Genomic DNA, 18,366 nt, shown 5'->3' on the forward strand with positions numbered 1-18,366 from the left:
CCAGATTACCCCACCATTCCTTGCCATTTGTCACTTTTATTGCCACATCATCGTTTTCAAATTTTGGGGATAACACATATATTTGTTACTTGTACAATTTTATTTCAACAATACTTATAAAATGTTGTACTAAATGTTGTTAAACAACATTAGATTCTAATGTTGTGATTTTTTATACTACCACATTTTAAAAACATCATTATATATGAATATAAAATGACATATATTTAGAGTAGTTGAAAACTACTAATTTTTACAATACATTTTCAATAATGTCATAGAATTTAGTTTTCTTCAACATTGGAAACAAAATGTTGTAAATCTTGTGTCATCAAATGTCTCTTTTGTTGTAGTGGTGTGATATTTTTTTAACCAAAATAAAGAAAACAACGGATAAACTTACACAAGGGTAGTCGAGGAAAATATTGAAGCGAGGATTGAAAAATCTAGAACAAAGAAGACATTGGAGATTCGTAAGATTGAGAAAGCCCTAGTTTATTCCTCTTAGAAAACATGCAAAGATCTTAGAGTAAGTGATGAAGAAAATGAAGAAGGAAGGCTTAAATAGCCAAAATGTGGCAATTAAGTAATGATCAGCACCCTTAATTTAAGATTAACACTGATCCGACGGACCATGTTTAATCTCGAGAGTGGCAGTAACTAGGCATGTGAAAGGACGTGGGCAGAGACTATGTACTCGAGTTCTATAGTTACCCACTATCAGGATGACACTTGTCCCCACTCGAGTGTGGTAGGTGGGCATGTTTCCCGAAAGTGAAATTCAAAAGTTTCTCTCTCTCAAGGCTCGAGCAGACACTTTTGAGGTGGCAAAATGTTATATCCCAAAATTTGATGTGATTAAGTTCTTTTCAAAATGTAGGCTGGCAAAGATAAGGTTCGAAGGAATAAGTAAAATGAGCATAATGATTTATTCAATTGTCATCCACACTGATGCCACATAATTTGTCTGGCTCGAGATAGGGAGTTAGCTCGAAAGGAACAGACTGTGCCAAAGGTTGACTTCGAAAGCTCGAAAGATGGTGACGTGGATAACATTGCAACTGTCAGCTCGAAACGTGATGCAGGCTCGAAAGCATGTATTTCATTGAACGATAAGCAGTTGTATTTAATTAATAAAAGCCTATATTCATGGGCTTAGTTATGTATTTGTTTAATCAACCCTATTCTCAGAGGATCTTTTGTATTTCAAATTCAAATTGCATATTGTTGTAACTTATCTAAAAATGTGGGAAGGAATATCAGAATCCAGTCTATAAATACTGGATCATTTCATTTGTAAAGTACGCACAAATTTGGAACTAAAACTTTGTGAAATTGCCTTTATGCTTTAATGTATATTATATTAAGAATAGTGACTCGTAGACTAGGTAGATTTAACTATTGAACCACGTATAAAAATCTCTGTTCTTTTCTTTTCTTCCCAATCATTTGAAAAAACTTAATTGCTCTTATTTATTTTTTGGTTGACGAACAACGTCGTCAACAATATTTAATCACGGTCATTAATAACATATTTAAGAAAAAGTTACACATGTATCCACACAAAAATAAAATTTATAAAAACAAAATAAAATTATATACGTTGAAAAACAAATGAGAAAACATATAACTCAACTCTAAGAAATTAAATGTGCGTTTGGAAAGCCACCATGTAATTGGAACTGAGTGTGATTTAGAGTAGTTACTTAGTTTGACATGTTTTTTTGATCATGCAATTACACAATAATTATATAATTAGAAGTAATTAAGGGGTTCCAATCACACTTTCGAATTCTCATAACCCCATAAAAATTGAGTGTAGTTACTAATTACTATTAATTTTAAATAATATTTATTACATAATATAATTTTTTTGTATAAAAACTAACTATTTTGCCAAACATGACAATATAAATTTATAAGTAATTAACATTTGACATCCAAATAAATTTAGTATTTTAAACTATAATATAATTACTCAAATATGTAATTACTACCCTAATAATTACACAGTTTTTTCTTAACATGCCTTAAAAGAGTTGCGGTAAAAATTATTAGATTTCCAAATTCACAGGTTACTTTAATAAAAATGTTGATAATTGATTTTTAAAAATATCGAGAATCTTTAATAATTATTAAATTATTTTATATTATTAATATAAATGTATAATTAGGGTAGGGTCGGAGGGACGCACTCAATCAATACCAATCCCACCCACCTTACGCACTTGAACATGAGGCAGGAAATTCATGGTTTGTGTTCTACACCACTTAAAGCAGTGAAAAATTGCCTTATTAGGGTCGGTTCAAGGCAGTGCGTTTCTCCACATGGTGAAATTGATATCCCTAGTTAAAGTAGAGCTGAAATTGGGGTCATAATTGGTGTAAGGTTAAGATTGAGATTATGATAAAGGTTGAGAATGAGATTGGTGCTGGGTCGGGGTCGTGGTTGGGTTTGAATTTTGATGACATTTGGCTTTACAATAATTAATATGGCAAGCTAGGTCGTGGTTAAGGTTAAAGTTGGTGGAAGAAAATTAAAGTAAAAGAAAGTAAAATTAAGATTGAAAGTGGTTAGGGAAAATGCACTAGGTAGAAAGTATTGAAAAAAAAAAAGACTACGACAAAGTAATGTGAAAGAAATGATAAAAAAATGAACAGATGAAAAATAGTTTAGAGAAAAAAAAGCATAACGTGAGAGAAATTGACATGGGAGAAAAAAAATTAGAATTTGTATAGTACCATGTGTAAAATAAAATTAGGAAAAATATTACTTTAGTCCTAGTCTTTTAGCTAAATATTAGATTTAATTTTAAATATTTTTAGTCATAATTTTTTGTTTTATAAAATATACCAAAATTAATTCTATACTTGATTTTGCTCAAACTTTTAATCCTTATTTTGTTAGAATTAATATTAAATAGTTAAGATCCCATAAAAATGTTAACAATTCTACAATATCATATAAATAAAAAATTTGAAAAAAAATAAAAGAAGCCATAATCTATGTAAATCCCTCATTTAGAAATCAGTATCCAAATATAACTTTGGAAACAAAAGTAGAAAACAATGCCAAATAGATTTATTATTAAATATAAAATAGCTTCTAAATCACTAATTCTTCTGTTAAAGACTATTTTTCTAATTTATAAATTTTATATTTATTAATTTTTCAGAAGATTTTGGATTTTTCCAAAATAAAAATTATATTTACAAGCTTCTCATTAAATAAAATAATGCTCGATATGTATGATGACTGATTGAGCATAAAAACCGGTATTTTGCAAAACATTTCCTCTTTTAAGTGTTTTTATGAAAAAGCAATTTAGGTCCAATCTTAAAGCCCATTCAAAAGCCCATCAATCCAAATCTAGAACAGCCCAGTCCAACCCAAACCAAAGCGCATAAAATGTCGTCTCCGATTGCCAACTCCCAGTCAGAGTACAATCTTGGAGTAAACTGTCATGGAGGTAGAGGAGAGGACGAAACCATTCGCCATTTTTATGGCGTTCGGTACCAAAGGAGATGTTTATCCTATTGCTGTAAGTCCCTTTGCTTACTCCTCTTCTAGAATGTGAAAACACCGTATTAAAGAGAATAATGGTCGAGCCTTGAATATAATTGTTGGGTTCCGCTAACAGGGTTTGAAATTATGTTTCATTTTTTTATGATCAAATTGTATATATATTAGACAAGTCGAATTACTCTGACTTAATCTGCTGTGTTCTTACACTTGGTATTGGTAGTGAGGGCATTAGTTATTAATATTTTAAGATCACTGTTAAGATATTGGAAATTAGTATTAGGAGCTGTGGTTTAGACAATGGCCAAAAGAAAACAGAAGTTTGTTTGAATTTATCTCAATGAAAATGATGTCCCAAAATATCTCATCAAACTTTAATGTTGATATATTAAGAAGGCCATGTTTACTAATCAGTAATGGAATGTAGTGAGAATGAAAATCATGGAACTGTTTTCTTTTCTTATCCCGTTATGTGATTACTTATCCGTTTGTGACACAAATTTTGAAGAATGTTTTACATAATTAATTAAATGGAGAAGAAGTGAGTTTTGCTTTATTCTACCCTCTTACATCTCTTTCCCTTCACGATTGTTTTCATTAGGGATTAGTTGTCATTGTTGAAATTCAGGCCTCACTACGTAGTAGTTTGCCTCTTTACAATGTTGTTTGGTCATTAGTGTCGTTTGTTCATCTCTTCATATTCTTTTCGAGTTGGACTTTGAAAGGATTGATCACTGATTCTTGTTTCTTATTTATTATAATTATTTTTCAAAAATTTCCTTTGCAGGCCATCGCGGCAGGTTTTGCTTTTGATCAAAGACAGTACCATGTGATTCTTATAACTCATTCAGCTCATGAGGTTTGCATAGAAGGCCGCATTTGAATATATGCCTTTGGAATAGTGTTGATTGACCTTTTTTCCCAATGTTTTGCATGTAGAGGATAATTATGACAACAGGGAAGAACTGTCTGTAGAAACAATATGGATAAAACCGAGAACAAAACTACATCACCTATATGTTTTTTGTACTAAGAGGATAATATGACAAACTTATAAATCAGGGTGAAATATCATTAGGATTTCTGGGGAATCTATATCTACCTTGGTGTCTCACAGCACCTGAAGAGAATCCTTTTGTCTTAATGATTAACAGAAATTATTTTTGTCTTTCACTCATCAGTCAAGCATCCCACTGACAGGAGTTTGTAAGTCCAAACTTTTGCATAGGTAGGGGAATCAACAAAGTAATTTTTAAATTATTTTTTTATACCTTCGTACGTATTGCTACATACATGTTGTAGTGTTCCACATAGCTAGTGAGAAGAAAATTTTGGACTTTGTTAGGAAATTTTTTTCTTCTTATTTTTAGATACACTAAAGAAAACCATGAAGTTGGTGTAAGTGTAATCAGCCAATCACAAAGGGTTGTGCTAGCAAGGGTGTTAGGTCCTGAAATGAGATGAAAATAGATTCCTCATTGTTTGGAGGAGGTGTTTGGCACTTATAAATGGGGATGAGTCATGTCACATACTTGAATTTTATGCAGTTTCTGAGGAAAATTGTGAGGCCAGTGGGCAACACATATAATAGATAGTTAGCTACACTAGAAGCAGGTCTTGTCAATTTATATTAAATTTGCTAGGTATTCTTTAACTTTCTTTATACATAAAAAAAAAAAACTATGTACTTGCAACACAAGGATCGGTATACATATAGGAAGATAGATGTTGATGCTTAGTAACTAGTTCCTATTGGACACTTAATAAAGACTATACTGCTATGTTGTAGGCTTGTATAGCTCAATTTAAATTGAGTGACCCAATTTACTTTTGTTTCATAAGTTGATTAAATTTGGTTAATGAAAATTAACCTCTTAAGACATGCAGCTTTTCGTTAGTTTCTTATACAAAGAATTGAACTTTTATCTTGAATGCTTTTAAAACCCATTTTTATTATTGTTTTTTTAACCTTTTGGGGTGTTGAAAATTTATTTTTAACTTATTGCAATGTGTTTCCTATGATGCAGTCTTTACGATCTCACTTGGCTGAAAAAAATGTTGCTTATCATCCAATTTCCTCACCACCCTTTACTTCTACTGATCACATTCAAAACACAACAGGTTTGGGCAGCTTTGTTCCTTTTGTTCTCTTGAAAACTTTTAGCTGCTCTTGCTTTTGTCAAGGAAAAACTAAGAGTACCTTATTCTATCTTTGAAATCTCTTAGGGGTCGTTTTTTTAAGGGTTTGGGTGGGTGGGAATGGGTATGTGGAGCCTTTCCCATGTTTGAGTCAGTTTTTAAGGTATGAAAGCTTTGATATTTTGTGGGACCCACATGATTTTTAGTGGGTAATCTCTACCCCTTTGTACACTTGAGTTTCAGATGGAGGGTAATTTTGAGCCTGATCCCACATTCCCCTTAAACCTCCCCACTCAAAACAAAACAAATGCCCCCTTAGTGGTTCTTGCTATTGCTATTGTAACAGGATCTCTTTGTTATATTCTGCAGAATCATTAATTTCACTGCAAAAAAAGATGCTTATTAGAGATCATAGAAGAGAATGCTATTCTGTTGTTGAAAAGACATTTGGACAGCGCCCAAGATTGGAGGATGACTTTATTGTGATAAATTTTTTCGCACTGGTATTTCTCTAAAAAATCAAACTCATTTTTTTTCTTTCAATAAGTTGAACGTCTTTATGAAATATGTTTAGGTTTGGAATTGCATTCCAGTAAGACATTTAGGATCATACAGTGTAGTTTCTTTACATGGGTTTCCACCAATTAAGAAGTATAAGAAGAGAGTAGACTGAATGCTAGTATGTAGATGTCTGTGCACCATATGACTACAAGTTGGGAACCATTTACTTCTATAGTGTTGTGTGGCTTTCGACTTATGGGCCCAAACCTTTTAACTACTTTTAAGTTCCTGTGTTATTGGCTTTTCTCTAGAGGTTGTTAATCAGCTCTAGTCGTTTCATACAATAAATATGATTATGTGATCCTTGAAAAGGTTCCTTGTTGGTCTAGGAAGGGTGGAGTCTAGCTGAACTGTTTCGAGTTCGTTGCATAGTAGCTGCTCCATATGTTGTTCCATACAGGTAGCAATGTTTTTCTTCTTACATGTATCTGAACCTTTATTAAGTGATTATTATTATTGTTGTTGTTGTTGTTGTTGTTGTTATTGTTGTTATTATTATTATTATTATTATTTAGGGAATTTCTCTTTTTAGGATGATATCTATTATCCATTTGTGAAGTGTTAAATGTGATCTTTTGCAACATGTATCGATTAATAATATAAATATCACTTCAGCTTTCTCATCAGTTCATGCTGTTAACATTAGGAAACCAATTTCTCAAGAATAAGAAGACTAATAGAACCTGTTCAAAATCTGTCTGCTTCTCTCTTATCCCCTTCAGTTTATATATGTAAACATGCTTCTGAGCATGCATGGGTATGGGTTACATGAGTTTGTTTATACTATCGCGTTAAATTCCAATTGATTGTTTCGGCAAGACTGATTAATTAAACATTGTTTTTTTATTTCTGATAGGAGAGCCAGTGTTAGATGTCTTGACATTTTGTAGATAATCTTGAGCCAGTATTAGAGGTCTTAAAACATTTTGTAGATAATTTTTTTTTTGATAATTAAATTGTGTATATTATATAGTTTCTTTGTGTCATTCTTGTGATGAGCACCAATTCAAGGTAAATGGAAATCTTAATGAAAGTAGAGTTATATTGCGAGAATACCAGGAATTCGGGAACCTGGTTCTCTCCCATACACTGATGCTTGTTGATTACATGCCCCTTCTGACCTCTTTCCTTTGTTTTTGTTTGTACTGCAATCTAACAGAAAACACAAATCCCAAGACAACCAGCCAGTCATTACATTCTTCACTAATTACCCACTAACTGCCTAGCCATGGGACCACACCTATTCCGTTAGAATTGGAGTTTTCTTCCTCGCATACGTGAACCATATTGGAGCCTTATTATCATGATACTCACATTCTAAAGGTTATTTGCATGCTTAGTTAATTTGTTTCTTGAATTACTGTGCAGTGCACCATCATCATATGAGCGCCACTTCAGAAAAGAACACCCACTTCTGTATAAATATCTACAGGAAGCTCCCAGGCACAAGGTAAGTCATGAGTTCTTGTGAAAGTATTCCTTTAAATGTTTTGCTACTTGTGGTGTGACTTTATTGGTTGATTTAACTTAACATAATGCAATGAAAAGCGAATTGAACTTTTCCATTTATTTATTTTTATTTAAATAAACGTGAATTGAATTTTCGAGATGCACACAGCATTCATGTCTTGTTTTTGTATTCATAATTTCATATATACAGGTTTGTTGGGAAGACGTGATTCATTGGATGTGGCCTTTGTTCACTGAATACTGGGAATCTTGGAGGCGTGATTTGAATCTGAGTTCTTGCCCTTTTACAGTTAAGTCAGTACATTACAACAATAAATATATTTGACCTGGGTACAACTTCTTTTTCAACTTTATATAGTATGGTCAGAAGTCAGAACTTACATCGTTTGCTATCATGTCTGCGTACTAAAGCTTGTTTCTTTTGCTAAATTCAGGATCCAGTAACAGGTCTACCTGAATGGCATAATAGGCCTTCATCTCCTTTGCTGTTGTAAGTCCTAGTCATTATGTTACATACAGGAAAAAAAAATGAAACACAAGGAAAATGCGGGGAAGGAAAAGTTATTTCCTGAACTTCTATGCTTGCGGAGATGTCAAAAAAAAAAAAATAGAATTTTGTATTCGCACTTATCATATTAGTCACCCTCGCCCTTGAATTTTAATGATTCTAATTCTATTAATTTCTGTGTAGAGTAGGACTTGCATGCCAAATTTAAGGGTGGGCTAGTATATTGAACCCCAAATTCTTGAGGCAAAGGTTTCAATTTAAGTTTGGTAGGTGAACCAATGAATGATACTACTGAAAATTTGAAAGTATTCTCCTTAAAAAAATGTTGCTCTCTATCAACTTTTTGAACAATTGTCAAAATTAGTATAGCATTTTCAATTCTTCTCCTCCTCTCCTCTTAAAATAGGGGTACAATACAAATAACATTTGTACATTATTATTCTTGTCAGGTACGGATTTAGCAAAGAAGTTGTTGAATGCCCCGGTATACTTTACTCCTATATTCTTTAATATTATGTCCTTTATTCCCAGAAAGACAGAGATCACCTCTTAATCCACAAATACCATGCATTTCCTTTCTTGATTCCTTATCTATAATTTTTTTAGTAAAAGATAGTGCATCATTTGCCTTAAAATTTACATGGTTGATACCTTTTTCTTTGACAAAACTTCCCATTTTATTAAGTTCTGATTTTTATTTTTTTCTTGTCACATGAATACATGCATTTTCAACAGAGTACTGGCCATCAGCTGTTCGGGTTTGTGGCTTCTGGTTTCTCCCTGTGGAATGGCAGTTTTCATGTAAGAACTGTGGAGAAATTTCAGAACTAGTTGCTGCAGGGCATTTAAATAAGAAGGATGAACTTTGTTCAGATCATGTGTACTTGCAATCATTTTTGAAGACCCGAATTGCAGAGCCACTTGTGTTTGTTGGGCTGAGTTCTGTTGGTAGGCAAGTTCTTTAAAATTTAATTTAAAATATTTGAACTTTTTACCTAAACAATATTTTAGAAATAATATTGGTTTAGTATTAATAATTTGATAAAATTATCTGATGAGGTAATTCGAACTGGCCTGTCTTGTTCTTCTTTTTGATTGCATAAATGTTCATGAAGTTTTGCCAGGAAGAATACTGTACCAAGTTATATCTCAGGGGTGGTGTGTGTTATGTAAGCAACATGGGGAGACTGCTGATCACATATTTCTTGATTGTAGTTTCTCATTAGAACTATGGTTTAGAGTATTGGAAGAGTTCGGATTGAATTGGTGTATACCTTACCACTGTATAGAGATCCTAAATATGTATACAGTGGGTGGTAAGAGGAGAATTTTACTTTGGAAAGTTGCTGTAAGGGGTACGTGGTGGTGGGCACTGTGGCTAGAGAGAAAGAAGCAAATTTTTGATGATAAGGAAGATAATGTGGAGTTTCTATGGGATAAAATTAAATACTGGGTTGCTGTATTGGTAATACAATATAAAGGAGTTCAAAGGGGTTATATTTACTGATATAATTAGGGAATGGAAGCACCTAATGTAACTGTTTTTTCTTTGTTTTGTAAGACTGTTTCTCACACTTTTGCCTTGTAATTTTTCCCCCTTTTTAATACAAGTTCTGAGGTTGTGTTTGAAAAAGAAAAATTAATATGATTATGTTATCATCTTTCCTGTATTTCAACTAAGTTTTACTGTATTTTTGCAGCATGGGATTCTTAAAAGATCCTCTAGCATTTCTTCATGTTCTTCGAACTGTTCTAGATATCACAAATTACAGGATTATACTTTTCACAGCTGACTACAAACCTTTAGAAGCGGCAATACAAGTGGCCGATGCCAAAGCATCATTGGAAATTAGTCATATACAATTAAGTAAAGATTGTTTCTCTCTGTATAACAGCCGACTCTTCTGTTTTTCAGGGTGAGCTTCTCTTTTTCACTTTAAGTCAAAGGACTATTTTTAAAAAATTAACACTGTTACATATCTTCTTTTAGAATTTGATTTTAAGAGATTTACATTTTTATATGAAACAAGATTTGTATTAATAAAAGATATTGGATATCATTTGTATTACAATCTCAAGAGCCACAAAAGTCTTATCATATAGTAAATATGCACTAAACTACCCGTAAGAGATTATGTTGCAAAACACATGACAATTATAACTAGAAATTTGAAAGATAATAAACATAACAAAAATTGTTTTCTTTGTTTCTGCTGAGTAAAAAACAAGTTGAATTGGTGATAGGTCTTGAATTCATTTTCTCTACGGAAATTAACATGCCTTCATATCTATCAATCAGTACGATATCATATAACTGGCTCTTTACTCAATGTGCGGCAGCTGTTCATCATGGGGGAAGGTGAGAGAACTGCTCATTTTTTTTAGATAAGATATCTGGATATCCACTAACCTATATTTTCATACTTGGAATATTGGAAATAGTGGAAGTACTGCAGCTGCACTTCAGGCTGGAATTCCACAGGTGAGTTGTGTTACACTTTTCGTCCTAAAACCAAATCCTACATTTATTATTTCACTTTGCTTTTAGACTAATTGGGGATATAAGATGGAGAGATAGGTTACAACTCAAGGGGCTGTTTAAATACTAAAAATATATATATATATATATATATATATATATATGTTTATATTACTATTAATTAAGGGTGGAAGTCTCACATTTGAATTTGGGACCTATTTACATTAGTATTTTTATGGGTAACATTATTTTTTTCCAAAGGAAAAAAAGAAGATACAAAAGTTATTTTTTACGAGGCCACTGCTATGTTTTTCCTGTGCATGAGGGTGAATCTTTGTGATGCTATGCTATTCTGAGACATTTCTAATGTTTATGTTTATCTGCTCTGTGCATGTGTTTTGCATTTCATAAATACAGGGGAATAACTTAATAACTGCTTGAAAATCTTACGCTTAGTGTTTTTGGAAATTGTTCCACTTTAGTTCATTTCTATTATTTGTTTTTGGTTCATTAAAATCGTCTTTCTCAATTATTTAATGTTGGACGGCAGGTACTGTGTCCATTTATGCACGATCAATTCTATTGGGCTGAGAGAATGTATTGGCTTGGAGTTGCACCAGAACCATTGAAAAGGAACCACTTATTCCCTGAAACTAATGATGAGGTGAGTGTCCAAGCAGCTGCAAATGTGCTATCAAGGGCCATAAATGATGCGTTATCTCCTGATGTCAGAGCACGTGCTGAAGAAATATCTGGAAAAATTTCTCTTGAGGTGATTATTTCTTGATAGTATATATGCATTTTTAATGGCCAAATATCTCTTGATATTGATTATTGCATCCACAATCTGCTCATTGGCATGAATTCCCTACTTACATTATCTGCATTGTTTATTGCATTAATGTTTATTTTACTTATGATTAATGAGAAGAGAAACAATTCGGAGAGAATTCTAGGACAGGAAAAAAAATCTGACAGTGTATTTTGGATAAGTTTAAAATAACACCTTCGTTGGTTAAGATTTCAAATCTCAAGGCAGAAGTAAAAAGTAAAGCTATTGACCACTTACACCTCAATAAGTGGGCTGCATTTTAAACGCATTTTGAAAGTCAGTGGAGATCAGTTGTACACCTCGATCATTTGTACACATTTTATGGTACATGGTGTACTTTTACTATTTCGAAAGAAAAATCACATGTTATTAAGTGTGCATGTATAATGAATTTGATTGGTTATTGTTAGATATCAATAACTCTTGGATTTGCAGAATTTGTATGCATTCCATCCGAATAAGATTGGATATCCAATCCTCTCGGATTGGATTGAATCTTCCGTTATCCAATCAAATCAGTACACCCCTGTATTTGTTTCTTTTGTACCCATCAGTCTCTAATCGATTGCAAATTCAACCCAGTAAGTAGGAGGGTCATCCTTAGTTTGCCTTTTCCCATTTACTTTAAACATTTTAGTATAATATACAATATATATATATATATATATCTATATCTATATATATACATTAGAGCTTATGATCAGTAATCCTGCAATTCTTATTCGGACCGAAATTTTCAGGATGGGGTATTGGAGGCTGTCAAGTGCCTAAAGAACGAGCTACAGTCCCTAAAGAACGAACTGTTATACAAGAATCCTGTTACAATATAGTTGGAAGTGTATTAGAATTTTGGATATTTGCAGTGGTGACCTTTCTCCTTGTAAATCTGAAGAAAATTCAAATTATGTATGCATGAATTCTAATAACAGGCATATCTATATAATTTTCAAATCAATTAGATCATGAGCTCTTTCTTCAAAATTCTATTTTGTATGTGTCCTGAATATATTTTAGTTCTTCATATCAAATCAATGTGGCTATAGTTCTTGAGACAAATTGATACTTATTCGAGGAAGTATGATTGATTATTATCTGAGGAAAAATTGAAACTAAAACTTATTTTAATAGAGATTAATAAATTTTATTTGCATGCCTAATAAATTCCTAGTTTTCATATTCTTGTTTGGAACAAAATCTATAGTTTGACTTCATTCTAAAACCTAATAGTAGATGTAAGAACTCACCGTTACAATTTATAGAACTAAAATCTCCCATTTTAGAATAAAATAATTAATCAAGTGATGTGAAGCAATGTATGTAATTCTTACTTTAAAATTACCAACTACTACTACTACTAATAATCTTACGTGTATGTGGTCAACTGGTTAAACCTTAGAAAGTATCATAAAAGTATAGTTTTGTAAAATTGTCCCACATTGGAAAGAGCATAAACATTCCTCTCAAAAATTTAGTATATAGTAGGTGGCAATTGCGATTTAATAATCACGCAGCCATGTGTTGAGCACAAAGCGAACTATTCTTTCGCCTTTTACTAAAGAATACCGTGTGCTCGTCACTTACAGTGGCATACGCCTATTTTTGAAGGGTTTACTTTATTGGAGGACCCTAAAAGTCTAGTGTAAAATTGATGTATGTTTCACGGATGGCAACTCTTTCGTAGTCTATTATTATCTCATTTAATACAATTAACCAACGTGGGATCCCTCCTCGTTACTCTTTTTTTTGCTCAATAGGCATTAGCACTCATTCATAGTATATCGGGTAAGAGAACTAAGAAGAAATCTAAGAAATCCAAAATCACCCATCCATGCATGTAGCTAGATTTTTCTAGTTTTTAGTGCTCTACTTCAAATGTTATAGAATAAAAAAACTGGTGTGAGTGCTCTAAGGTATCTTTTCAAATTGATCTAACGGAGTGGGTTCTTCTCAAGATTTCTCGACTTGATGACCTAAAGACACCTCAGTACCTATAAGAGGAGGCCTATTCTTTCTACATCACCACACACAACTACTTATGCACAAGTATGTGCTGGGTAGACTCTTTTCCCTCTTTTTACTCTCTTTCAAAAAGAATTTAACTCGAGGACTCTCCCCATGAGAATTACCTCTCCATCTCAACTTTAGGCTGAAATTCCACATGTGAGTTGTGTTACGCTTTTCGTCCTAAAGCCAAATCATGTATTTACTGAATTTACTTTGCTTTTAGACTAATTGAGGTTATAAGATAGAGTTAAGATAGATAGGTTACAACTCCAGGAGCTGTTGAGATACTAAAAATAAGTATACATTCATATTACTATCAATTAAGGTGGAGGTCTCATATTCAAATTTGGGACCTATTTACGATAGTATTTTTCCGGGTAAATTATATTTTTTAAAAAATAAATAAAAATTGATGATTAAAAAATAACTCTTATAAAGTAAATATTGGAGCTGTGAGCCAAATTTTTTGGCACGGAATCATAAATAAATAAACACATGATACAAAAAATATGGGTTTGTGTCGGACATGACACGATATTATAAATCATGTCGAGTATAAATATCAAGCATAACGGTGCAGGATATGAAACGACAAGTTCAAATGCACGATACAAAAGTATGACTCGATTGACCAAATGAATGACATAGTTAAAACACGAATAAGCCCAATAATTGTTATTAAAAAAAAAACCCAATAATCTTATATTAAAACATATTATAAATTTACATTTGTGAATTATATTGAAATTAAAAATGTTAATAATATTCTAATATATTTATGAATATTGACAGTCCTATACTTAAAATAATAGTTGTAAAATATAAAAGTAAAACTATATTAGATTTGTGAATTCGTATAAGATTGGTTGGATTTAATCTTCCGTTATCTAATTAAATCAATACACCCCTGTATTTATTTCTTTTGTACCATCAGTCTCTAGTGCGATTGCAAACTCAACCACGTAAGTAGGAGAGTCATCCTTAGTTTACCTTCACAATAAAAATATATATATATATATATCGCCAACGATTGCAAAACGCTTTTGACATATAAGCGGAATGATATTTGTTCCTTCAATTTATTATATGTCAATTGTTTTACTATAAAAGTGTTGGGAAGGTGCTGTCTTCAAGTATACTTATGTATACTATTCTGACAATTGATTTATAGGGTGAAGACCTACTTTTTATTTTAATATACAATTTTTACTCATGACAACCGGTTTTGGTTACCAGTTAGATTTTTTTATAATAAAAAAATTAGTTAAATATGGATATAAGTGTCTTTCTATATCATGTATATCTTTCCATATAAAAATAGCTATCTGCACATTATTTACAAATGTTAGCACAGAGATTTAATAAAAGATACACAACTATTGCTATAGGATGCACATTTATATTTTAATTTTTTTTTTTGTTGCTAGAACTCATGGCCTTCAACATTTATATTAATTTTTTTGACTTGAATGATGATTATCTACTATTTATTTATCTTTTATAATTTTTGGAAATACATGGTTAAATTATTTTCTTAATAATGAGATTTTGATTGTAAACTTGTTATTTTAAGTTTTAAAATTCTAGATATTTAAAATTCAATGTTTCAAATCATATAGGAATTGGGGTTATTTTAAAAAAAATAAAATTTAGTTTATATTGTATGCAATATATTTATATTAAATTTGACAATGTATCATATTAAATAATTGAGTAAGTAACACAACATTCAATATGTTAGTGAATATAATTTTTCTTAGTTATATTTATTTCAATTCAATATAAAATGTTATTACATTTGACCAGTTAAAAAATTCGTATATTTAAAAAATAAATGCATGATACATACCTTTGTAGATGTTGTAGTGTTACTTGTAGTGGTGCCCTAGCCTGACTACTTATCATGTAAGATGACTGTTTTATTAAACAAAACATTGCATTAGGAATGATATATAGATAGATTGCTCAACAATTTAATTGAAAATAAAGAATGTATTAGGGTGAAGAAAAATTAATAGTTATTAAACAGACCTTGAGATCCTAACTTTGCTTAACATACGTGCATTGCCATATCTATTTGATAGATACGAAACTCTAGAGCATCATCATCAAAGAGAGTTGGAAATATGACTTCTAATTTTATGTCTTGGTGCTCTTTCGGATGCACCGACTGCCACGCAACTCATTACGGGTGACCGAGGGACTCGTCAGGTTGATCACACAAGATTTGGACTCGTTTCGATTCACCGAGACAGGGGTTCGAGTCAGGAGTGCCGAGCTGGACTCCCTCAGATGCACCGAGTCACGCATTAGTGTGATTAACACCGTCTCGACGCTCTTTCGGGTGCACCGACATCCATGCAACTCTATACGGGTGACCGAGGGACTCGTCAATGTGATTACACAAGACCTGGACTCATTTTGATTCATCGATAGGAGGGTTCGGGTCAGGAGTTCTGAGCTGGACTCGCTCGGATTGTCTCATGGATTAGTGTGACTAACATCGCCTCGATGCTCTTTTGGATGAACCGACAGCCACGAAACTCAATACGGGTGACCGAGGGACTCGTTGGGGTGATTACCCAAGATTTGGACTCGTTTCGATTCACCGAGACAGGGGTTCGGGTCAGGAGTGCTGAGCTAGACTCGCTCGGATGCACTCACGCATCAGTGTGACTAACACAATCTCTGTGCTCTTTCGGATGCACCGACTGCCACGCAGCTCATTACGGGTGACCGAGGGACTCGTTAGGGTGATTACGCAAGATCTGGACTCGTTTCGATTCACCGAGACAGGGGTTCGGTCAGGAGTGCCGAGCTGGACTTGCTTGGATTGTCTCACGCATTAGTGTGACTAACATCGTCTCGGTGCTCTTTCGGATGCACCGACTGCCACGCAACTCATTACGGGTGACCGATGGACTCGTTGGGTTGATTACACAAGATCTGGATTCGTTTCGATTCACCGAGATAGGGGTTCGAGTCAGGAGTGCCGAGCTGGACTTGCTCGGATTGTCTCACGCATTAGTGTGACTAACATCGTCTCGGTGCTCTTTTGGATGCACCGACTGCAATGCAACTCATTACGGGTGACCGAGGGACTTGTTGGGGTGATTTCCCAAGATCTAGACTCGTTTCAATTCACCGAGATAGGGGTTCGAGTCAGGAGTGCCAAGCTAGACTCGCTCGGATTGTCTCACGCATTAGTGTGACTAACATCGTCTCGATGCTCTTTCGGATGCACCGACTGACACGCAACTCATTACGGGTGACCGAGGGACTCGTCAGGTTGATTAGACAAGATCTGGACTCGTTTCGATTCACCGAGACAGGGGTTCGGTTCAGGAGTGCCGAGTTGGACTCCATCGGATGCACCGAGTCACACATTAGTGTGATTAACACCTACTCAGCGCTCTTTTGGGTACACCGACTTCCATGCAAATCATTACGGGTGACCGAGGCACTTGTTAGGGTGATTACACAATATCTGGATTCATTTTGATTCACTGAGACACGGGTTTGGGTCAGAAGTCCGCCGCTGGACTCGTACGGATGCACAGAGTCACGCATTAGTGTGATTAACACCCTTTCGACGCTCTTTCGGGTGCACTGACTGCCATGCAAATCATTACGGGTGACTAAGGCACTCGTTAGGGTGATTACACAAGATTTGGACTTGTTTCGATTCACCGAGACACAGGTTTAGCACAAAAGTCTGGCGCTGGACTCGCTCGGGTGCTAATCTCTCATAAATTGAGAACTAATTTGGTAACTATTTAGTAATTATGCTACTAGGTTTGATATATGGAATATTTTGATTGTGTTTAGTGTCACTTACGGTACTAACATCCTTAATACCTCATTTAATCGCCCAACAACCCTACTAAGGAAGGGAACCACATAATTTGTACTACAATTTGCAACCTTTGAGCCAATCTACCATAACTTGAGAACTAATTTAGTAACCATTCACTAATAAGGTTACTAGGTGTGACATTTCAACAATTTGACTATGTCTGGTATTACTAAAAGTACTAATATCCCTTAATATCCCATTTAATTACTCGAGAGCACTAATAACATGGAAACCACATCATTTGTACTCACAATTTACAACTTCCAAGCAAATGTCTCACAATTTGATAGTTAATTTGGTAACCATTCACTAATTAGGTTACTAGGTGTGATATTTGAAAGATTTTGACTGTGTCCGGTGTTACTTATATCTCCAATATCTCATTTACTCACTCAACATCCCTTCTAATGAAGAGAACTACATCATTTATACTCACAACTTGCAACCTCTGAGCTAATAAATCATAACTTGAGAACTAACTTGGTAACCATCCACTAATTAGGTTACTAGTTATGATATTTAGAGCAATTGACTATGCATAGTTCCACTAATTGTACTAACATCCCCTAATATCCCACTTTGTTACTCAGTAGCCCTAATAATGAGGAAACTTCATCATTTGTATCCACAAATTGCAACCTCCAAGCTAATCTCTCATAATTTGAGAACGAATTTGGTAACCATTATCTAATTAGGTTACTAGGTGTGATATTTGAAACATTGGACTATACCTAACACCACTAATAGTATCGCGACGCTAATGCAACTTCAGGGTGCATTTGTTTAGGGATTTGGGAACTCACTTGGGGGCTCGGGGAGCGACGATTCCATTACCCAATTGAATGGAATGGGAAGTCCCAAGAGTTACAGTTTAGTTTTAAAACTCGTGATTGAGACTTAGTCCCTAATAAGTGTGCCATTTATGTTGTGACTAGGAGTTCCGTGAGGTTCGGGAAAGAGGATCACACTCGAGGTCACTTTATCATCATCCAAG

The 18,366-nt window shown here is 33.7% G+C and overlaps 1 protein-coding gene and 1 non-coding gene across 5 annotated transcripts; both read left to right on the forward strand.

Moving 5' to 3' along the window:
- The first annotated feature begins 3,446 nt into the window (after nucleotides 1-3,446).
- On the forward strand, nucleotides 3,447-12,478 carry LOC133782092 (sterol 3-beta-glucosyltransferase UGT80B1). Of its 4 annotated transcripts, XM_062221279.1 has the most exons (16): nucleotides 3,447-3,542; nucleotides 4,311-4,382; nucleotides 5,551-5,644; nucleotides 6,032-6,165; nucleotides 6,553-6,623; nucleotides 7,592-7,673; nucleotides 7,884-7,982; nucleotides 8,128-8,183; nucleotides 8,651-8,685; nucleotides 8,937-9,153; nucleotides 9,902-10,117; nucleotides 10,501-10,560; nucleotides 10,644-10,683; nucleotides 11,231-11,452; nucleotides 11,948-12,093; nucleotides 12,253-12,478. In XM_062221279.1, exons 1-15 carry the CDS (start codon nucleotides 3,465-3,467, stop codon nucleotides 12,071-12,073), a joined length of 1,602 nt encoding a protein of 533 aa, XP_062077263.1. In that variant the 5' UTR covers nucleotides 3,447-3,464; the 3' UTR covers nucleotides 12,074-12,093; nucleotides 12,253-12,478. The 4 variants fall into 4 exon arrangements, with proteins under 4 accessions (XP_062077263.1, XP_062077264.1, XP_062077266.1 ...); XM_062221280.1 differs by lacking the exon at nucleotides 11,948-12,093 and having other exon boundaries at nucleotides 3,455-3,542; XM_062221281.1 differs by lacking the exons at nucleotides 3,447-3,542; nucleotides 4,311-4,382 and adding an exon at nucleotides 4,383-4,751.
- Nucleotides 12,479-13,021: 543 nt separating this feature from the next.
- On the forward strand, nucleotides 13,022-13,138 carry LOC133787218 (U5 spliceosomal RNA). The gene has a single exon (XR_009872252.1). It is a non-coding gene; the product is annotated as a U5 spliceosomal RNA (small nuclear RNA).
- Nucleotides 13,139-18,366: the final 5,228 nt, after the last annotated feature.

The sequence above is a fragment of the Humulus lupulus genome, chromosome 6, assembly GCF_963169125.1.
Source record: "Humulus lupulus chromosome 6, drHumLupu1.1, whole genome shotgun sequence".
NCBI lineage: Eukaryota > Viridiplantae > Streptophyta > Magnoliopsida > Rosales > Cannabaceae > Humulus > Humulus lupulus.

What these genes read in the sequence shown, in the direction of transcription:
- LOC133782092 (XM_062221279.1), top strand. Translation starts at nt 3,465, where the DNA reads ATGGAGGTAGAGGAGAGGACGAAACCATTCGCCATTTTTATGGCGTTC. An exon ending in CGACTCTTCTGTTTTTCAGG is followed by an intron (nt 10,118 to 10,500) that starts GTGAGCTTCTCT and finishes TCTATCAATCAG; the next exon opens with TACGATATCATATAACTGGC. An exon ending in CTGGAAAAATTTCTCTTGAG is followed by an intron (nt 11,453 to 11,947) that starts GTGATTATTTCT and finishes TTGGATTTGCAG; the next exon opens with AATTTGTATGCATTCCATCC.